Here is a 21,716-nt window from a genome sequence, read left to right on the forward strand (position 1 = left end):
AAAAAATTAAAAGAAGTCTACTTATCATGGGTCACTTTTTCCAATTTGTTTTTCATATTATGTCTTCAACTTACTAAAGAGTTCTTCATAAAAAATTTAAACATGTAACCTTAAATGTCTTACTCCAAGTCAAATCATACATTATGTTTTCTTTTGAAAACAAAATATATATTTGTATCTCCCTCTCTCCTCCTTCGTATCTCCAAAACCCTATCCTCCATTGTTGAATTTTGAAGGGGCTTTCATCGGTTAAAAACCGATGAAAAACCCTAATCCTTGTTTCTTTAAAGTTATTTTAGGTTTATAATAATGCTTCCTCCTTGGAAATTTTCCCCTGAAAGGAAAGGGTTTTCGATCTCATTCGAAAGACAAGTTTTTTTCGACCTCCTTCGAAAGACAAGGTTTATCTCCTCTTTTCAGGGGAGAAATTTCTTAGTTTTGAATTCATTATATTAGATCTAATGGATTGTCGTGAAATTATTTCGTTGGTGAAAAAGTTATTAAATTTTCGAATACAGATAGACGAATGAGAAGGAAAACATTCTCACGGCTACAAAGGATAGTTAAATTGTCTCTCCAACAAGGCTGTATTTTCCAGTGATATAAGCGGGAGATGTTCCACAGTGCAAGATCTCTCGACGATCATAGTTTTTACGAAGGAAAATTTTATTTGATTCAATATCTTATATATTTGTTATTGTTGAACATTTATTGTAGATATCGTATGACTTTTTTGGTGCATTCTAGGTTCAACCCATTAAGCACGGAATCATTGACACAACACATAGGCTTGCGCAGCCTAGCTTGTACCTAATTCTACCGTTGAAATTGTGTCTTAATTGTGTCTTCTCAACAATTCTATGCATATCTATCTATACCTGGCCTTATACATATTCAATAGCATAGACTAGATATTCTAGCACATAGGATCGTATGCAACAACATATATCACAATTTTATTTATGTATTACATTGGAAAAGTATAGGCTTCCAAATAATAAATGATACTCATTGGTTCTCTTCATGATTTTCCAGTAATTTCAAAGATAGATATACATAAAATTTAAGAAAGATTCAATTTTATTCTAGATATTCCATATATTAAAGCTTGACTCTTTATTCCACGAAATGATCTTACTAGGTCTTGCATGCTAGTCACCTTCAGCTTCAGAACAACGTCACCCTGCAAATCATTGACACAATTATGTATTTTTACAAAATATCAATTAAATAATTATTAAAGACTAAATATTATTGTTATAGGACCATGTAAACCATAAAAGTTTGACCTAATGGTTGATGTCTAAGAATATGTTATATACTCTATCATACTGTACCAATTATGTTTGTTTTAAGTTTTTTGACCATAAACTCAAAATCCAAGTAATATATTGAGTGAATTATATTTTCTAGACTAGCTATTAAGAGTAGAATAGTAATACATACTTATTGCAATCAATATTGGGACTGATGTTGATCTTGTAGTTGACACCACACGCCTTAGGGAGCTTGTTAGCAAGGTCATAGTTGATCCCATAGGACTTAGCAGCGGGTTTGATGCACTTACAAGCTGCTTGGCGATCAGGCCTAGTCTTAGCCAAGTTAGCCAAGTTCTTAACCCCTCCACAGCAATTAGCCGGGATGGATCCACCTTTTTTCAAGTAATTGAGGCATGGCATGAGCATTGTTACCACCTATCCACATGAAAAGGCTTGCGCGGCATGAGGTGCAACCACCATCATGGTTATGAAGATTAGGCATACCGCCTTTTTAGTCAGCATGGTTGAGCTAGCCATCATAAATTGATCGGTTGTAGATATTTAATTTGGCGAAATTTATTTTGTGTAGGGCAACTAAGGTTGCAACAACGTTTACACCGTGCTAGCTAGTTTAATTTATACGTGTTACACAAATGATTTGATGAATCCGAAAGAAGATCCTTGAGATATTTATAGATGGAATTTTATTGTGAGCAAACTCAAAGAGGAAGAGTCCCATTGATAACTCCAAACTTAAAGAGTAGTATAATAACATCACATGCTCTAAGTTTACTAATTAGTTACAGAACGAAATAATATTTGTGTTTGTTTGTGTATCTTTCTCTTTTCTGTTTTTAAGGGGAGAAAATGGTTTGTTAGTGTAAAGGTAATGCTTATATTTGAGCTTTTTTGTACCAACTGATAGTTATGTTTTGATTTCATACTTGGAGGTGGCAAACACTCCTTTAAATTGGGTTTGATGCAAGTCGCGTGCTATTATGTTCAACTATAGATCAGCAACTATGATAAATCAATTGTAATCACATAAATTTGTGGTCTGAATCATGTAAAATACAGAGTATTAATTTTGATTACGGTTAAAACCAAGTCGTTCAAGTACAATTCAAGTTTAATTTGAATGATATTAATCGTATAATTTGGTATGGCATATCTCTGGTACCGGAGTACTGGAGAACTTTAAACTCTAAAAGAGTTGCCAAAAAAATTAGGACATTATAAATGGAGGGAAAAGCATGGTTTGTTATGTGTAATAATTAGTCCTGTTTTGTAAAAATAAATTTAAGTGTGTACTCCGATACTCCCTCTATATCAAAATAATGGTTACACGTTGGATTTTGGCAACATTATTCATAAACTCTAGTTTGACCATCATGTGTGATTTAATGATAAGGTAAAATACCGTTCTAAAAGATCTTGTTGTATTCATCTCAAACATATGCATTTTTAAAATATCAACTACTTTATTAATAAATTTGACATATACATAGTTATAGTACGTCTTAGAGATGATAATATTCAAAGTTAACACATGAATGAAAAGGTGAAGTGTAAAAATTCAATTTGAAACAAAAGAGTACTCCTATAGTCCTATCTCCTTAGAGATTTTTCAAATGATATATGAGTAATTTCTCTGTATTTTTTATCTTCCAACTTTATGTTTTGATATGTTCTTTATTTTTTAATTATTTTACTTTTACTTTACTCATTATATTATAGTGAAAAAAAATTTCTTTATCATTCCTTACCCCATCACATAGTCCACGTAAAACTATATAATAATAATATCAGTACCAATGTTTCTAAACAACTTTCTCTCGCCTACCTAAAAAGTAAAAATAGAGACCCATTGCTCACATCATTTTATATAAACATTGAAGGAAAAGAAATAGGAACAATTTACCTTCATGTGTTAGCTTTGAAGCTCCCCAACCCGAACATTTTCGAACAGTAAATAACTAAATATGACACATTTAATAAATGAAGATTAGGCATATGGATATGTATGCCTAAATTCATGAACAGGCGAACAGTAAATAGCCCTATATGCACACGAAAAAGCTACACATACATTGAATGTATGTGACTCTCACATACATTCAATCATGGCAACATTTCATTGGTTCTTTGGATGGGGCCCAACATCCACTTATTTTCAATTTTCATTCAAATTTGAATGAAAATTCATATGTTTGAAATTCAAATTAATTGTCATTTCCCATGCAATTAATTTAATATTATTTTTAAAAAAATCATTTCTGCAATACGAACAGCGAAGAGGAGAAAGGACGAAATGGGCGACGATGGATATCGATGGAAGATGAACAAAAAAACCTTGAAGTTGCTTCAGTATATGGTGAATTGCTTAAATTTACATCCACCGCAAAGATTATTCGGTTTAATTGAACAAAAATTTCGTTGTTTACCTGTGAATATTGAGAAAATTTGAGTTAATTAGGTTTCGGAATTTTCGATTTAGGGGTTTTCAAATTGGATTTATTCCAGTTAATTATGTAAATGTGTATATATTATTTGCAGAGTATATTGTGTAATTGACTTATTCTTCCTCCATTAATCGTATCCAATTCGTAAATTGGTATATTTGCATAATATACCTATTTTCAATTGAAGTAGTGAAATGAGTCTTCTCTTCCTATCGATTTCAAATGGATTTGGATTTTTTGTTGGAATACTATAATTGTTAAAGGCACACAAGTAACCGCGCGAATGCATATAGATAATTAAGAGATTTGAAGGCCGACAACAGCAATGGTTGAAAATGGGCTTAGGCCAGGTCGTCGACGACAACGGCGGAAAACCCCCAAAATATTCGAACAATGTTATTAGATATTTTTTTAGTAACTCGGGAAACTATATTTGGTACGCAAAAATCTGAAAATGATACAATAATTCATACTATGACTTTTAGTAACATAGGAAAGTATATTTGGTAAGAACATATCGATTCTGAGTTATGTGATTATTTAAAAGCTTTGTTTCTCCCTTTTATTTTATTTTTTTATTTTTTTTTGTTGTTACCTTTATTTACAGTGATCTTGTGTAATTATTTTTTTGGTAATTATAACTACCAAAGGTTACAAAAAAAGTATTTATAATTTTAAAGTGGCGTTGATCATGTATAATTGTATTTCTTTAGAATACATTCATGTTTTGAGGAAAAAAGGCCGCCCTATCAAGTAAAGAATATGGATAATTTAGCAGTGATGATTTTTTAGCAATTGAAATAATCAGTTAGTGTGAAAAATGTCATACATAATCAAAATAATGAAGTAAATACTATAAATTTGTTGACGGATCACTTTCAAACAATTAAAAAGTGTATACTTGTCAAAGGAACTTTCTATGTTACTGTGTATAAAATTGTAATAAATGTATTATTTCTTCTCAAATCCTTAATAGACTAGCATCACGATTTGATAAGGTCCCCTGAAAAAATAATCATTGGCTTGTATTTCATTCTACATATAAAATATTTGATTGAAATGCCTTCATTTGTAAATAATCCTTATTGATATGCGACATATCTTATATAAAATACTGAAAGACGGTAAAGAGGTTATCAGTACTATAATCTTTTTTTCTTGGAAATAGTGTTTAACTTAAGCCCTTATTAATCAACTTAGATCAAAGTCAGTTGTAAGTTTTTTATGAGCTCATAAAGCAAAGGCAGGTCACAATGTTATTATTTTTCTTCTTCTTATTATTATTATTAGGACTACTACTACTACTCCACCCCCCCCATCTTTTTAAGTAAGGTTAGTACAATATTTAGTAACCGATTACATCTTAGATAAAAAAATGTAAATTATTTAACTTTCTTTTCTAGTAACAGGAGATGGTGATTCATGAAATTAGTTATAAACAAAAGGGATAATATGAGTATTTGACCCCAGCACATAAAATTGAATAAAATATTTTATAATTAAATAATTCAAATGCCACGTAAGCAAAATTGACAAATGTGATTTTAAAATTTAAATTATAAATAAATAATTCAAATGCCACGTAAGTAAAATCGGCGAATGAGATTTTTAAATTTAAATTAATTAAATATAAAATATTATCTTTTGATATTAGGAATTTTATCTAAATATATAACTAATTTTAGCACATTAATTAAAAAAAATTATTTTAAAAATTCAAACAAACCGTGTATTGCACGAGCTTCATCTAGTTATAATTTAAAGACACGATATTATCAATATATATAAGTGACTTTTTTTATAAACTCATAAAGCAGCCAATATATTGCACTTTTTTTAATTATACTTTTTTATTTACAAACAATGACCGGAGCATCGCCAGAGCCAAAAACTAGTTAAGAGATCATAAGTTGTAGTATGATACGGAGTATATATATATATATATATATCTCATTCATATGTACTAAAGTTTAAAAAACGCTAATATAAGTAGTTAATTTGTAGATAGTACAGGTCGGGATAGGTACATTTACTAAATGAATTAGCAATTAAATATGAAATGAATAATACAAAGGTTATATCAAAGACGTTTTACTTTTTACACGTTCAATCAAATGATATGATTTTTCTTAAACAATTATTATTGTTACTATATAAATATCTATCTCTGGATCTGCCGTGGAAGTTGCATACAAAATACATATGCTCTCAATGAATAGAATTTTTGTAAGGGTATGTTATTTTACTAAACTGAAATGAACTATTTTATGAGAGAAAGAAATTAGGAACTGAATTGAACTGAACTGAATTTAACAAAAATTATTTATATAATTCAATTGACAATTAAAGTTAAAGTGGTATAAAGTTATATTATGAATTAAAAAATCCTTGAAACAATCAAAGAAAAAAAATATTTAGTACAACAATTCTTAAACATATATGCAAATATACTCCAATATTTTATTGTCTACCATAAATTATAAATACAAATTATGTAACCTTCTAATATTATAATAATTATTATAATTATCATTATTATATATCGAAGGATAACTATTATTAGTATTGTTCTATATTGAAGGATAGCTATGTCCATTATAGTTGTTGTTTAAGATTATTTTATTTTTGACATGATTATTTAGTAACAACAACTATTTGATTAGTTTTAATTTTTGTAATTATAACATAACCTAACAAGTCCATTTGCATTCGGGATTTCAGGGTATAGTCTGCAAATTGCTAATATAAATAGTTAATTATTTTACTTATACTTAGTAAACGCTAATATAAATAGTTAATTTTTTTCATAATAAAGGTCGGTATAGGATTTGTTACTGATTTAATTAGTAATTGATTAGTATCTAACACATTTGAATTTGTACATGATCAGTGGAAAAATGTGATTTTACTTACACAATTGTTATTGTTACTAAATATATACATATCTATGTATCAACCATGAAAGTCGCAAGGACTGAAAATTAATTACCCGTTCAAGTTCGGAATCCAGTTTGAAAATTCGTGGAAATCTTAATACGAGAAATGAATGACATTATTTCAATATAAAGTATATTTTATCTAAATTGATATCATATACTGAAATTTAATTAAACGTTCACCGTCAATTGTTGAATTGGAAAAGCGAAATAAGTGCAGTAAGATTGATTTAATTAAATTAAAGAAATGTTATAAAAAAAATCGATCATGGTGGATTGTTGAACATAAAATCGAATTTGTTTGACCACTGAATATGGTCGCGAATTGAAAATTCTAATTACTTTATCGGAGTAGTCATCTTCGCTAGATTCCGTCATCTTCTCGGGCGTCCTGTTCATATTTTCCGGTGTCCTGTTCATCTTCTCCGGCGTCATGCTCATCTTAACCTGTATAATAGTTGTGATAATATCATTGATGAATTAATATAAATTTCAGAAGAAAAAAAAACAATTAAATTTCTGCATTTAATGATGTTAGGCGCCAAGAATTTCACCACATCTTTCCCGCTTACAGAGCTCCTTAGGCGCCAATAAGGGTGAAATTTTACCCCCTTATTTTCCCTCCTTTTTTTTTTTTTGCCTTTGCTGATGTGACAGCCTCTCATTGGTAATGTATCTTGGGTCCACATATATTCAATGTATGTGTATCACTGTCCTATATGCACACGATACATGTGTTAATTAGAATAATGATGCGAACTTGGAACTATCAGATCCAATTTTGATGCAATAAATGTGTTGTTCCTAACTAGTTCTAATTTCGATTTTCGTGCCCACAAATTTCGTTCACCTACCTCCAACACAATGTTTATTATATATAATTCTTTTATCTACGCAGCATATTGAATGAGGCTTATACTTTTCAGGGAATTATTGATATATATATTGAACGAGGCTAATATCTTTTCATATAACATGACAATACAACACGAATCGAATACGGAAAAAATAGTTAATATTGAACGAGGCTAATATCTTTTCATATAACATGACAATACAACACGAATCGAATACGGAAAAAATAGTTAATGTCAAGAATTATTTGGATGATTTACAAAAATATAGCATTTTAAAAATTTATTTACGATTTTGCGTTAGAATGAAACTTATTTACGAAAATACATTCCACGTAGGCTCGAGTTTACATTTGGAGTAATTTTTAATTTAGAGATAAACCGGTTTTAGACTAAAACCGATACTTAAGGTAGCGGTTTGTCTTTAGTACTACAAGTAAAGATATGGAATAACAATTTATAAAGGGTGAGGTAGCAGTTTTTGTACTCTAAAAAAACAAAAATAAACTTACATGAGCCTACGTGGACAGTAGTTCCGTAATTAAGTTCCATTCCGACGCAAAAGTGTAAATAAGTTTTCAAGTAACTATACTTTTGTAAATCATCCGAATTATTTCCACACGTTTAATTAAATGAGTTAACACAACGAAACACGTTTATTGATTGACTTGGGTTAGTGTTGAGAATCCACAACTTGTTTAATTTTGAACACGATGTCAAAGGTCATGAATACAAACATGAGACGATCCGATTTCCATCTATTGGCACGTGCGCCGCTGGTCCAGGACTCCAGCCCATCTCTGCGAGTGTCCGAACCTTGGACATTCAATCTTTTTTTTTTTTTTTTTTTTTTTTTTTTGGTGTTTAGAGAGCCTCAAGGGCGGGTGAGATTCGATCCCATGATCTCCTAGAACCGGGAGGGAAACTCTAACCACTTGAGCTATCCCTAGACCTGGCAAATGGGTCATTAGGGTCGGGTATGGGTCAGGTCATTTCGAGTCGGGTCAAGTTCGGGTCAAAAAGTTATCAGGTCAAGTTCGGGTCGAGTCGGGTCATTTCGGGTTTCGGGTTGATTTAGGGTCAATAGATAATCGATTCGGGTCGGATTTCAAGTCAACATTTCGGGTCGGGTCAAGTTTGGGTCAGGTCAGTTCGGGTTGGGTCAATTTTCGGGTCGGGTCAATCTTCGGGTCCAATTTTCGGGTCAACTTCAGGTCGGGTCATATTCGAGTCGATGCATTGGGTTAAATTCAACTCTGTATATATATTTATATATTTTTTGACGAGAAACTCACTATATTTATTAAGGCTACTTTTTTCATGGCATACCGTAATTGTTTTGACTTTAGATTAGTTTGTAATTTCATTTGGTATTGAACATTATGTTATGTACGTATTGTTATTGTACTATTTTTTTTTTCTAAACTTGTGAGAATTGTGACTTTTATTTCGAGCTTTAGTTAATTTTTTTTTAATCTTATGGACAAACTCCATAGAATAGTCGTTAAATTTCAATCATTTTACAAATTTTTAATAACTTATAGAGATAAAAGGCTGGAGAAATCGAGAAAAGTAATGTTCAAAATATGTAAATTACTCACATTGTTACACATTACAAATTAATAAAAAAAATTAAGTCAGTTTTGTTGCGATTTTTTTCTATTTCGGTTTGCTCAGGTCAAGTCTTTAGCTTAAATAAATTCTGGTCATATAAGGTATAAGATAATTTTGGTTCGGGTCACTTTGGGTTTCGAGTCTATTTGGTTCAATTAATTCAAGTTAAAGGTCGGGTCAATTTGAGTATCGGATCAACTTCGGGTCTCGGGTCACTTCGGATCGGGGCGTTTCGGGTCTCAGGTCAACTTCGGGTTGGGTCATCTCGGGTCAGGTTGTTTTGGGTCGGGTCATTTCGGGTTTTGGGTCAAGGTCGGGTCAATTCCACTTCGGGTCGGGTACGAGTCGGGTTGGGTTGATTCGGATTTTGGCTCAATTTCGGGTCACTGTTTTTGGGTCGATTTCGGATCATGGGTTGGGTCATTCGGTCAGGTCTGGGTTTGGATCAGGATTGCCAGGTCTAGCTATCCCTCGCTCTCACCTTGGACATTCTATGGTTCATTATTTCATTAATTTTCCTCCCTCATTTTTTTTTGGCCTTCGAGCTTCTCACTTGTACGCTTTCTATTTCTCTCCTCCCTTGAAGCGTACTCTGAGTTCTCCATTGAAGCGGATTTGCAGCTTTCTTTCCTCCATTGAAACAGCTTCTTAGGTAAGATTAATTTATTGTTTCAATCATTAGGGTTTAGTTTCATACTATTGTCAATTTATTTTTTTAGTAGGGTTCTTCTAATTTAGATTAATTGCACTATTGATTAGAATTACTGAACTTATGAAAACTAGAGATTTTGCTGCTGCAATTTTACTATGTCCAATTTACGTTGATATTCTGCCTGAAAATTATGTGATTTTTCGAGCCTAATTTGATGATTGAATCAAATTTGGTTACTGATGTACTGGAGAACCCTTAAATGTTAGGATGGAATTATGAAAATGGACCGTTTCTTTCTGGGCCGTCTGCCCTGCCTCAGGACAGGGCTGGTAAGATGTTGGCGGATTTCCATATGATTTCATGGAGGATGTGGGATTTTTTTTGTCAATCCAAATTTGGGAAGCGATTTGATTGTTGAATAATTTCAGATATTTTGTCAAACATTGCTTTTGTAAAATCCGCGCCCTACCCATTTTGTGATTTTGATTTTGCTGTTATATGGCTGTTTCGGTCCCTGTATCTGCTACATTGCTGCTTAGAAGGTGGGTTTGGATCTTTAGCTCGTAGTTGAACCTTGTTTTTTTCTTGGACTGATGTTGGTCATACAATCCCTCAAAATGTAGTAAGGCAAAACCCCAAAACCCAAACTGTGTACTTAATCCAAGTGCGAGCTAGTGGGTTCTCAGCCGGACTTGTATGTAGAAGGAATACTTTTACTAATTTTATTGTAGATATCGATGTGTGGAAGAGATTTAAGTTACATCTATAATGGTGAAGTAGCAGAAGTGGTGCCCTAGCAAAATCCAACAGCTATGGCTGACTAGCCATAGCAGGTTGGTGTATTTAGAATTGTTGCAGTTAAACACTCGCATGCTATTTGCTCGTTTTAGAGGGACAGAGAGAGAGAGAGAGAGAAATAGAGAGGGGGGAGGGGGGCGTTGTTGGACACCTTCTTAGCAAGAATGTGTTGGGTGTTCGAAAGAGCTATAACTTCCATTTGTGTTGAGATGATTGATGGATTGCTGGTAGTTGGGGAGGGGGTCAAGGATTTAGAAAGGGTAAAGATAAGCGGTCATAGGTTGTGACTTGTGAGGTGTAAATGAAAAAAAATTAAGGTAGTATATGGACAATGGATTTACATAATATTGAACCTTAAATGAAAGGTTTGTAATGTCAGAGAAACCAAAGGCATCTGATTCATCAGTCCTGTGAAATGTGTCATGTTATCACAGGCAATTGTGCAAATCTTCTGATAGAGTATCTAGGAATTTTTCCAAGTTATCAAGTATGAATATCAATCATAGATTACTGAAGGAGAGCTGCATGAATTTAAGCTGCAGTGTGAAACTAAATCATTCTGTCTCTTGTTTTGTACTCCTTACTTTTTAAAGTTTTATGTTTTCTGAAACAGCTGTTCATATTGCTGTATATTTCTGCGACAGGAAGAAGAAATGGCATTGAATCATGTAAGGTCATTGAAAATTGCTATGAATTCAATGGAGCCAATGCGAATGATTGGTTCGAGAACATATGCTGCTGGGAAAGCAAAAAAGGGGTCTAAAGGAGGTGGAGCTTCTGATGCTCCTAAGGTATCATCTCTCAGCAAAGAAACTAAGGCTACCACTGTAGTGGGAGCTAACATACTGAAGGAGGGCGCAGATCCTAAGATACGACCAGACTCTGAGTACCCAGATTGGCTTTGGCACCTTCTTGACAAGCGACCAGCCTTGAGTGAGCTGCAACGGAAAGAAGCTGAAGATCTCCCTATTGAAGATCTTAAACGCTATGTTAAGCTGGACAACCGAGCAAGAATCAAGGAAAACAATTCAGTCAGGGCTAAGAACTAGTTGAGCAAACCTTTTTTGCATTTCATCATCTTTGGAAAGTTGGAGGCGGCAGCACACATGCCGGCTTGATTTCATAAGTGCAAAGTGAAGCTACTTAGAACAATATAGTTAACTGCCTTTGTTTCCAGTTGCAACTAAACATGGGTATGTTATTCCCTTGCTGTATCCAATTTTTTATAATCTATTTGTATTGGTGCAATTCAAATTTTGATAGTTTCCAATACTGTGATACTAGCTTCCCCTTCATATATGGGTAGGACCGTAGTATTATACTGGTTCCTTGTTGAGACTAGTACAATCATGGAGATAAATTCCTAGAGTTTTCTGTTTCTGAGATATCTGCACTATCATCTGAGTTGTCTTAATCCCAATTTCAACTCCTCTGTCTGAAGATAAAGTCCATTTGGCTACTGAGAACTTGATGTTTGTGTATTGCTTGGCTAGATTTTTTAGTTTAATTATGAGCACTCTATAGTAGAGATGTACCTGAAACTAAGTGAATTATGAATGTAGCAACATTGTACAAATCTGGGAACTAGTTTACTCAGCCAATTAGCATCATCTTAAGTGGTAAATAGCCAATTAGCATCATCTTAAGTGGTAAATATTGCATAAATTCCTTGCCGACACCCCCCTCACAAAATATAATAAAAAATAAAAAAATTGCAAAAATTAATGTGAATAATATATAGATCTGAGAACTGGTATGCTCAGCCAATGCTCTAATTCAATGACCTATAGCTAGAGATTACATTCACTGAAGTACTGAACCACCAGCATACATTGATTTTAGCCTTCAGTTTGCGTGCATATGACACACTAACATGAGTACTGCTGGCCAGTAGCTTAAGCTTAGCTAGTGTGGATTAGGAGTGATCCATATGGGTGACCCCCAATATAAAGGCAAGCTTGCATCGTCTGGAAAACAGGGCAACGAACAAATGCATTTCTCCTCCAAATCAAACACCCCAACATCATTACTATTACAATGATCATCGGTGAAGTAAACACAATTTGCCTTACAACCAGGAAAATCTGACGCTGACAATGCCAAGGACGCACTCTCACCTACAAACACCACCCCATCTCCCAAACTCCTCACCGGCTCCCAACACACACGCCCAGGTTCATACTCACAAAACCGATACAGCTCAAACCCTACAGTCCGGTACAGTTCACAATATGTCCTGATGTCAACTTCTGTTTCCAAACATCGGGTTAACAGCATTAGCTCCCCATTAAACAACACCAAATACCGCAGATCACATGGTATCAGACTCACAGATTGCCAAATGGTTATATCGCAAACCCCTTCAACACCAACTCGGAAACTCCCAACATCCCCTACATGATTAACAGCATAAAACAACCCTTGAGATTCATTGTAAATCACATCCTCAGCAGTAAAATTTGAAACCGGAACCCACACCCAGTGATCCTCAGAGGTGTTACAGAAAACCAATTCAGTTGTTTTATACAAAAAAGAAGTGGTAATACCGAAGGCAAATGATGGAGACCCATTTGAAGGAGGAGAAGAAAGAACAAGTTTCCGAATGAAATCATCCCTCATTTGCTTCAACTCAAGAGGGTAAATCTGACCAGTTAACTGATCTTGAATCAAGTATTCTCTACCAACATTTGAAAACCTGAAGGAGACAACACCAGGAAGAGCCGAAAGAGGTGGTAGGAAAACTTTAGATTTGCTAAGAGGATTAAGGCAGAACACTTCAGGGGTGCCAGTGGTGAGTATAAGATTTCCATGGCAAGAACCAAGGATTCGACGAGGGTAGGATGACTCAGGAAGAGATAATGTATGTAGCTTATTAGTAAGGAAGTTGTAGAAGGTACGACGAGGGTCAGTAGCAGTGACAGTTAAGTTAGTATAAGGGGTGATAGACGTAGTAGGCGGCGGAAGAAGCAGCCATGGGAGTTGACACGGGAGAGTTTGAGGTGGGGCTATAGGAAGAGATACTCGCCAGTTGGAACAAACCGCTCGAAGGCGGATGTAATCGGAGTAGATTGTGACAGTTTGCGCGATTTTAAGGAGGATATCATCCGGGATTTCAGACCAATCTACTTGATTTTCTGTGTTTGCCATATGAATTTGTTTGTTGGGTGTAAGAGTTCTGAGAGATTATTTGGAGTTGATGATGGTAATGCATGATGATTAAAGACGTTATATTCGTGGACTTGTTAACTTCTTACAAATTCAAAGACGTTGTGTTCGTGGAATTATTCATTAAAAAAAATAAATAAAAAGAATTCGTGGACTTGGATTAACCACTCTTTTGCTTTTCCAAATAAATGAATGGTTTGTGAATGCCGACACCAACCCAAAAAAAATTGATCCATAGCTAGCAAATTTAAAACTTGTCCCACCCTTTAGGATTATATATTTAGGGTGCTGATATTGTCAAGATTAAAATAATCATTTTTAAGGCAAATGATTTACTCGCTGTCCATAATATTTGAGAATTACAATTTGTCAAATTTTAATTTAATAAAATATTTTGTCACCTTCCCTTCAAAAAAAAAAAAAAAAAAAAAAAAAAAAAAAAAAAAAAACCAACACCGTCCTTACCACCCTACTATCCAATGCGCAATAACAGTACACAATCAATAATAATAGCATAAAATCAATATTAACGGTATATTAATCAACAATAACAATATAATCACAAACATTAAATAGTTTTTTTATAAAATGATAATATCTAAATTAGACGCATGAAATTTTCCAGAAAACATAAAGCATATAAACCTATGAAAGAACTTTTTAACAATTTGAGTCAAGTAAAAATACCTAAAATTCAATAAAAATATATATCAAATATGCCACAACCGTGTACAAACCAACAATTACAGCATACAAACTAACAATAACCGAAATTTTTTAAAAAAAATAAAAAATAAAATAACCGTATACAAAGAGCGTGTCCCCATTAATCTCGTACATAAACAATTTTTGTTTATTTATAGCAAAAACCGCTAATTTTAATATCGATTTTGCTCATGAACGGTAAAAAAAAAAAAAAAAAACCCATAAAAATAGCACGTATTTATAATATTACTACAATACCACTAAATAAACAATTTTTGTTTATCATGATAATCACCTTGAAGATTTTCATATATGAATTTTTTTTATGGTAGAGGCAGATATACTAAGCTTATTGGTACATCCAACCTTTTAAAAAAAATAAAAAAAAATATAAAGTGAAATGAACATACAGGACGTGTTTGACAGTCGGCACTAGCGTTTAGGTAGCTTTTGAGTAACTTTTAGCTTTTTGACTTGGTCAAAACGCTACTTGATAAAAATTAGGCATGTTCGGCAAGGTAGTGGTGAAAGTAGCTTTAGTGTTTCAAGTAGCTTTTGCCAAAATTTAAAAGTTTTCACGTTTGAATAGCAGTGGGATTTTTTTTAGTTATTTATTGTTTTTTTTTTAAATTAGGAGTAGAATTTTTATCCAAAATTTTAGGAAATAAAATCCAATTATGTTTTTTTATCCTTCAAATTTGAAATACTGTTTTAATACTTATCAAAATTTAACGTTGAAATTTGTTTTGATAATTATCTCATGTCTAATGTTCAAATATTATATAGCTCTATATATGACTTGGTCTGACATTCTATTTTGCATTCTTCATTTCAAATCATATTAAAAAAAATTGTCATTCCCTTACAAAAGATGTAGGCACGTAGCTCTGCATTACTTTGTTCGGGTAAATTTTATCTTCCTATTTGCCTACTTAAATTATTAGTTTCTAATTTTATGAATTAAGCTTTATTGTACATTTTTTCTGTTGTAGATATTAGCATAGGATCGAATTGAGGTTCTCATCCTCCCATTGCTTTTCTCGGATTAAGGTATGGATTCTTATTATATTATATTTTATTTTTTTTAGAAAAAACCTCTTGTGGTTCCATTTAGGTTTTTTTTTAATTATAATTATTATGGGAATTAATGGTATACATTGTTTATATAAGAAGATAAAATTATATTTGTGTCAATAGATAATATAATTTAGGAAGTGTTACGTGTAAACTCTTAAAATTAGACATATTGTGATTTTGAGATAATTTTGGCAATGTATATAAAATAGTGATGATGTCATGATTAATAAAACAAACTATTGAGAACTTTTGACATTGCTAAGATTATTCATCACAGTTGTTAAATTCCATGCATGTGATTTTTTTTTTTTTTTTTTTTTTTTGTGAAAAAGGAACAGATATATTAAGCCAAACTAGGCATTAAACTAGCAGTTAGATAATTACAGGCCATACAAAAGTTAGATTAGCAATCTAGGAGTTACTGCCCAAGCATGGGCCAAAATGGGTTCGATTGTTCTCCCCTACAAAAGATAAAGGATCAGGAAGTGGATATATTATGTAGAGCTGATCCATACACAAAATACTATTCTTGAGGACTTCATATAGAATTAGACCCTTCCTTGCTTCCCTGGCTAGAAGATCTGCATCCTTTACCTTGGTTCGTGGAACATTCACCAGCATAATGGATGGCCTTGCTAAAAGGAGCTCCCTACAAGAGTCATATAAGAATTATGCTTCATCATAAGGGGTTTTAGTATTAGAAATACCCAATATAGCTCTTTGACAGTCAGAATATATACAGGCTGACTCCCAACCCATTCTACTGCACATAGAAAGGGCAGTTAGGATAGCTATTACTTCAGCTTAGAAGGCATTGGTAGCTGGAATGTGAGCCCCCACCCCTTGGACCCAGCTCCCATTGGCATGTTTACAGATACAGGCTATACCAGCAGAGGAAGTAGCTTGACTAAAGGATGCATCTACAAGGATGGAGAGCTGTCTAACAGGTATAGGCTGACTGACAGCAGACCTCTTGACCTGGTGGCTATTGCCAGTGAGATAGAAAATCTCTTGGGTGACACATTTAACACTGTTTATCCATTGATTAAGTGGTAATGATTTCTGTTTGAATAGCCACAGGTTCCTTCTAGCCCACATTTTCCAAAGGATAGTAGAGAAGGTGATATTCCAGGGAGCATTGAAGGTAGGGTTTACAGCTGAGATGTTTAGGTTATCAATCAACCAAGATGAGAGGCGGGGAGGGTTTAGGGAGGATGGGTAGTGATGAATTTCATTCCAAATTTCCTTGGCTCTAGGGCAAAGGAAGAAGACATGGAGGGCATCTTAAGTGTCTGAGGGACAAAAGGAGCGGGAGGGGGAGGAAATAATGTGCTTGGAGTGCAGAAGAGATGCTGTAGGAAGCCTATCCCAGAACAGTTGCCAGATGAAGAAGTTTACAGTAGGGATTGTTTGGAGGTTCCAAATGGAATGCCAAGCCTCAACACTTTGTTGGAGATGGTTTTTTTTTTTTCTCCAGAGGAAAGTGTATGCTATCTTTGTGTTAAAGAAAGGACCTTCACCTAGGGAGTAGAATGGGACATCTTCCTTCTGTGGAAAGATAGATATTCCTCTGATATGCTGAATTATGCTAGGAGGGAGAGAGATAGGCAGAATTTCCAAAACCCAGGTACCATCACAGATAATGGAATTCACAGTTTTTGTCTCCTCTAGGTGAGGGAGAGGGCCTGAAATGAGGCTTCTAAGGGGACCTAGTCCTGTCCAGTTGTCTAACCAGAGAAGACAAGTGGCCCCATTCCCAACCAACCATTGAGTGAAGGTCTGGTAGGTATCCCAACCCTTTCCAATGGATTTCCAAATGTGAGAGCCTTTTTTGAAGGAGATAGGGAGTTGCCTGTAGCAATACTTATCTTTGATGATTTTGGCAGAGATGTTGGTGGAGTTATGTATTTTCCAACATAACTTGGCAAGGAGAGAAAGATTCCGAGAGTAAGACTCTCTAAATGATAGTCCTCCTTTTTCATATGGGCCACACAGCTTTGACCAAGCAATCATACTACTCTTTTTGTTATCCTCTAGACTCCCCCAAAAGAATTTATTACAGGATTGGTCTATTTCATGGCACAACCTCTTTGGCAATGAGAGTACCTGCATGAAATATTGGGGGATTGTGGCAAGGACTGATTTTATCAGCATTGCTCTTCCTGCCTTGGAAAGGCATTTTGCTTTCCAAGAAGAGAGTTTAGACTTCATGTTCCTGATGATATAGGACACCTGGGAGTGGGTGGGCCTTTTGTCTGTTAAAGGAAAGCCAAGGTAAGTACCCAAGTCTTCAGTGATGTCAATATGAAGAGAAGAGGAGAAGAAATCTCTTATGTGAGGAGGTGCCTTCCTGGAGAAATACAGATAGCTCTTTGAAGGGTTCATCTTTTGTCCAGACAAGGAGAAAAATAGATCAAGGGTATTTGTGAGGGAGATGAATGTTTGGTGGGAAGCCTCTCCAAAGAGAATCAAATCATCAGCAAATAGCAAGTGGGAGATGGAAATGACATTCCTTCTGAAGCTGAAGGGAACCCATGAGCCTTCATCACAGGCAGAGGAGATGAGAGAGGAAAGATACTCCATACACAAGATGAAAATATAGGGTGAGATGGGATCCCCTTGTCTAATGCCCCTAGAGGCTGAGAATGAGAGAGTGGGTCTTCCATCACCATGACTTGGAATGAGGAGGAGGAAATGCAGCTCATAATTAGGTCAATGGATGGCTTATCCAGGCCACTCCTAATGAGACAGGTCTTGATGAATGACCACTCAAGCCTATCATATGCTTTTTCTAAGTCAATGCATGTGATTCGTTTAGGTAAGCTTTCAATAATTGTCTATATTTATTTTACGGGTTTTTTACCACATACTCCTGAGTTTTTTTGTTTATTCACCATATACCCATGAACTTTTTAAAATTCATTATATACCCCCGAGTTTTCACAAAAATACACCATATACCCTTAATGACTACTAATTTGTAACTTTTTAAATCATTAGGGTTAATTATAACCCAAAATCACCCTAAGTACAATCCCCTACCTCCAAAATCACCCAAATTTCTTTTTCCCACCCCCAAAACCACCCTAAATTTCCTTTTTCCACCCTCAAAATCATTCATACGGATATGGTTACGGATTTGGAGTGGTTTCAGGAATTAGATAAAGGAGAAAAGTGGTTTCGAGGATGGGGGAAGAGATCTAATTTAAGGTGGTTTCCGTATATAATTAATCAACTTCCACTCATCTTGTTTTCGTAAGAGGTATATTGTGAATTATTGTAATAACTCAGGGGCATATAGTGAATTCAATAAATTTCATGGGTATATGGTGAATAAACAAAAAACACAGGGGTATATGGTGAAAAATCTGTTTATTTTGTTTTAACTAATGTTATTTATATATATATATATATATATATATATATATATATATATATATATATATATATATATATATATATATATATATATATATATATATAGGGTTGGGATCCAATGAGAAGTTGCTTAAAATGAGAAGAATGAAAAGAGTGAAATGTGCATATTTTTTCACTAAATGTGCAAAACTGATTTTCAAACCTATAAAGATTTTGATTTTTCTGGAAAACTAGAAAAGGTGCACATTATGAACAAACTTTATGCACATCGAATTTGGGTCAACTTTTTTTTTTTTTTTTTTTTTTGCACATTTAGTTCAAAATATATGCACATTTAGTACAAAAGTTATGCACAAAAAATCCTTCTCATTTTAAGAAACTTTTCATTTGACCCAAAATATATATATATATATATATATATATATATATATATATGTGTGTGTGTGTGTGTGTGTGTGTGTGTGTGTGTGTGTGTGTGTGTGTGTGTGTGTGTGTGTATATATATATATATATATATAATCAACGTGATCAATTTATGAAAAAAGATAGAATAAGATACTGTAATTGACCTTCCATGTATTGGGTAATTATATCTAACATATATTAGCTAGAATATTGGGTAATCAACTAGAATATTGTACTCATATAGATCTCCTAGATTTAAGATGAGTGTTATGCTAGCTGTGTATATAATTGTAGTATGATCTCAATCAATGGAAATCAAGGAAGAATTTAATTCCTTTATATAGATATATACATTTGTTCTACAACACTTAATAAAAAGCTACAAATTTCGTCATAAGGGTATTAGGCCCAAATGTTGTCCAAATGAAGCGTAAGAGAAGACAATCAGCAGGATCAATAATGTTGTCTCATAAAATTGGTGAAATGACAGAGTGTGTTAAGCTTATGGCTCAAAGTAGCACACCTAATGCAAGTACCCAACCATCCTCATCCACAATTACTACAGCCATGCAAGTTCTCAATCTTATGGTACAAAACCATATTTTAGAGAAATATTGTGACGTTTGGGTTTATGCTATTTCTGTGATTGAAGATAAAACTAAGAGAGGTGTTTTTAAATATGGATGATGATGAGAGTCGGTTTAGATGGTTGCAATACTTGTATTTGAATAAAGACAATTAGATAAGATCTTTTTAGGTAGTTTTGATTTTTATCTTTTAATATGTTTAAAATAAGCAGCTTAATTAGTTATTTGTTGCTAAATTGTATTTCGAGTTATTTGCTCCTAAAATAGTAGTGTTGGTAAATGTAATTTGTTTAATTTTCTAACATTTATAAATTTAGTTTAACATAATTTTCTTTATTTATCTATGTGTTTTGCTTCATCACTTGTTATTGAAATGTAAATTACAGATATGGACATCATTGGTGACGATAGAAAGCGCAAATTTTGGATTGCAATAGCATATGCTATATCTTTAATGTATACATATTATTGTTAGTATATCTATAAGGAACCGTTTATAAATTCAAATTTTACGGGAGAAAAGTGGATAAGGGAAGTGCTAAATGGTCATCCTATTCGATGTGTCAACGCATTTAGAATGAAGCCAAGATTATTATTGAGATTATGTGACGACTTATCTTCAAAATATGGATTGAAAGCTAGTGGTAACATGTCTATTGTAGAGAAAGTTTGCATTTTATTATTTGCACTAGCTCAAGGGGTATCAAGCAGAGTTTGGTGTGAGCGTTTTCAACAATCCGGCAATACAATAAGTAGAGTTATTCATGAAGTTCTCTACTCAATCTCTAGTAGAAAGGTAAAGGGGCTTGCACATGATATTGTAAGACCCTATAATCCTAGTTTCAAAGGCGTGCCAGTGAAAATTGCCACGGATAATAGATATATACCTTTTTTTTTAAGGTAATGATTAATCTAATTATATATATATTTATTTATTTATTTATAATTATGTATATATTTATATTATGATTTTTTAAATGGTATATATCATCATTATACTTTTTTAATGGGATGCTATTGGATGTATTAATGGCACAAATTTAGAGACATGTTTACCTAAGGCCCAACAAGTGCCTTATAGAGGGCGAAAAGGAACTCCTACATTTAATGTTTTGGCTACATGTAATTTTGATATGTGTTTTACATTTGTATCGGCGGGGTGGGAAGGTTCGGCACATGATACTTGTGTTTTTCTTCATTCAATTGAAACCCCAGAGATGAAATTTCCTAATCCTCCTCAAGGTGTACTTATATTTTAAATATTCTTTTAAGAAGTTAGAATAAAGTTTATTTTAAAAAAATCTTATAATAGATATAAATATATATTTAACATTGTTTGATTTGATGCAATAGGTAAGTATTACTTGGCTGATAAAGGATATCCATATCGTAGAGGATATTTAGTACCGTATCCTAAGTTGAGGTATCATAAGTCACAATTTGAGAATGTACCTTTGCAAAATAAACAAGAAATTTTTAATCGTTAGCACTCATCCCTTCGAAGTTGTATCGAAAGATCTTTTTGAGTTTTGAAGCAGAGATGGAAGATACTTATCAAAATATCAAAATATAGTGTTGAGACATAAATACAAATCGTGGTTGCTACATTTTCCCTACACAACTATATTAGAATTAATTTACCAATTGATCCCCTTTTTCGTGTGTTGAAGGATAATCCAGATGTCATTCCATCATTCGAGCTGCCAGATATTAATCATGCGGGATCAAATTGTGACAATAGAGACGGTGATGGTACTGAAATGAAGGATATTCGTGACCATATAGCTGATAGTTTATGGAAAGCTAGACGCCGTAATTATTTAT

At 33.5% G+C, this 21,716-nt stretch overlaps 2 protein-coding genes across 2 annotated transcripts; one reads left to right on the plus strand and one right to left on the minus strand.

Moving 5' to 3' along the window:
• The first annotated feature begins 9,621 nt into the window (after positions 1 to 9,621).
• LOC145592468 (large ribosomal subunit protein mL54-like) lies at positions 9,622 to 11,845 on the plus strand. The gene is made up of 2 exons (XM_081648921.1): positions 9,622 to 9,777; positions 11,220 to 11,845. The coding sequence occupies exon 2, from the start codon at positions 11,229 to 11,231 to the stop codon at positions 11,622 to 11,624; it is 396 nt and encodes a 131-aa protein (XP_081505047.1). The 5' UTR covers positions 9,622 to 9,777; positions 11,220 to 11,228; the 3' UTR covers positions 11,625 to 11,845.
• Positions 11,846 to 11,985: 140 nt separating this feature from the next.
• Positions 11,986 to 14,143, minus strand: LOC145592467 (F-box protein At2g26160-like). The gene has a single exon (XM_081648920.1). It carries the CDS (start codon positions 13,720 to 13,722, stop codon positions 12,481 to 12,483), a length of 1,242 nt encoding a protein of 413 aa, XP_081505046.1. The 5' UTR covers positions 13,723 to 14,143; the 3' UTR covers positions 11,986 to 12,480.
• Between the last annotated feature and the right edge of the window lie 7,573 nt (positions 14,144 to 21,716).

The sequence above is a fragment of the Chenopodium album genome, chromosome 18 (genome assembly GCF_948465745.1).
Source record: "Chenopodium album chromosome 18, dcCheAlbu1.1, whole genome shotgun sequence".
In the NCBI taxonomy this organism is placed as follows: domain Eukaryota; kingdom Viridiplantae; phylum Streptophyta; class Magnoliopsida; order Caryophyllales; family Amaranthaceae; genus Chenopodium; species Chenopodium album.

Coding starts and splice junctions, on each gene's coding strand:
- LOC145592468 (XM_081648921.1), top strand. CDS start 11,229: ATGGCATTGAATCATGTAAGGTCATTGAAAATTGCTATGAATTCAATG.
- LOC145592467 (XM_081648920.1), bottom strand. CDS start 13,722: ATGGCAAACACAGAAAATCAAGTAGATTGGTCTGAAATCCCGGATGAT.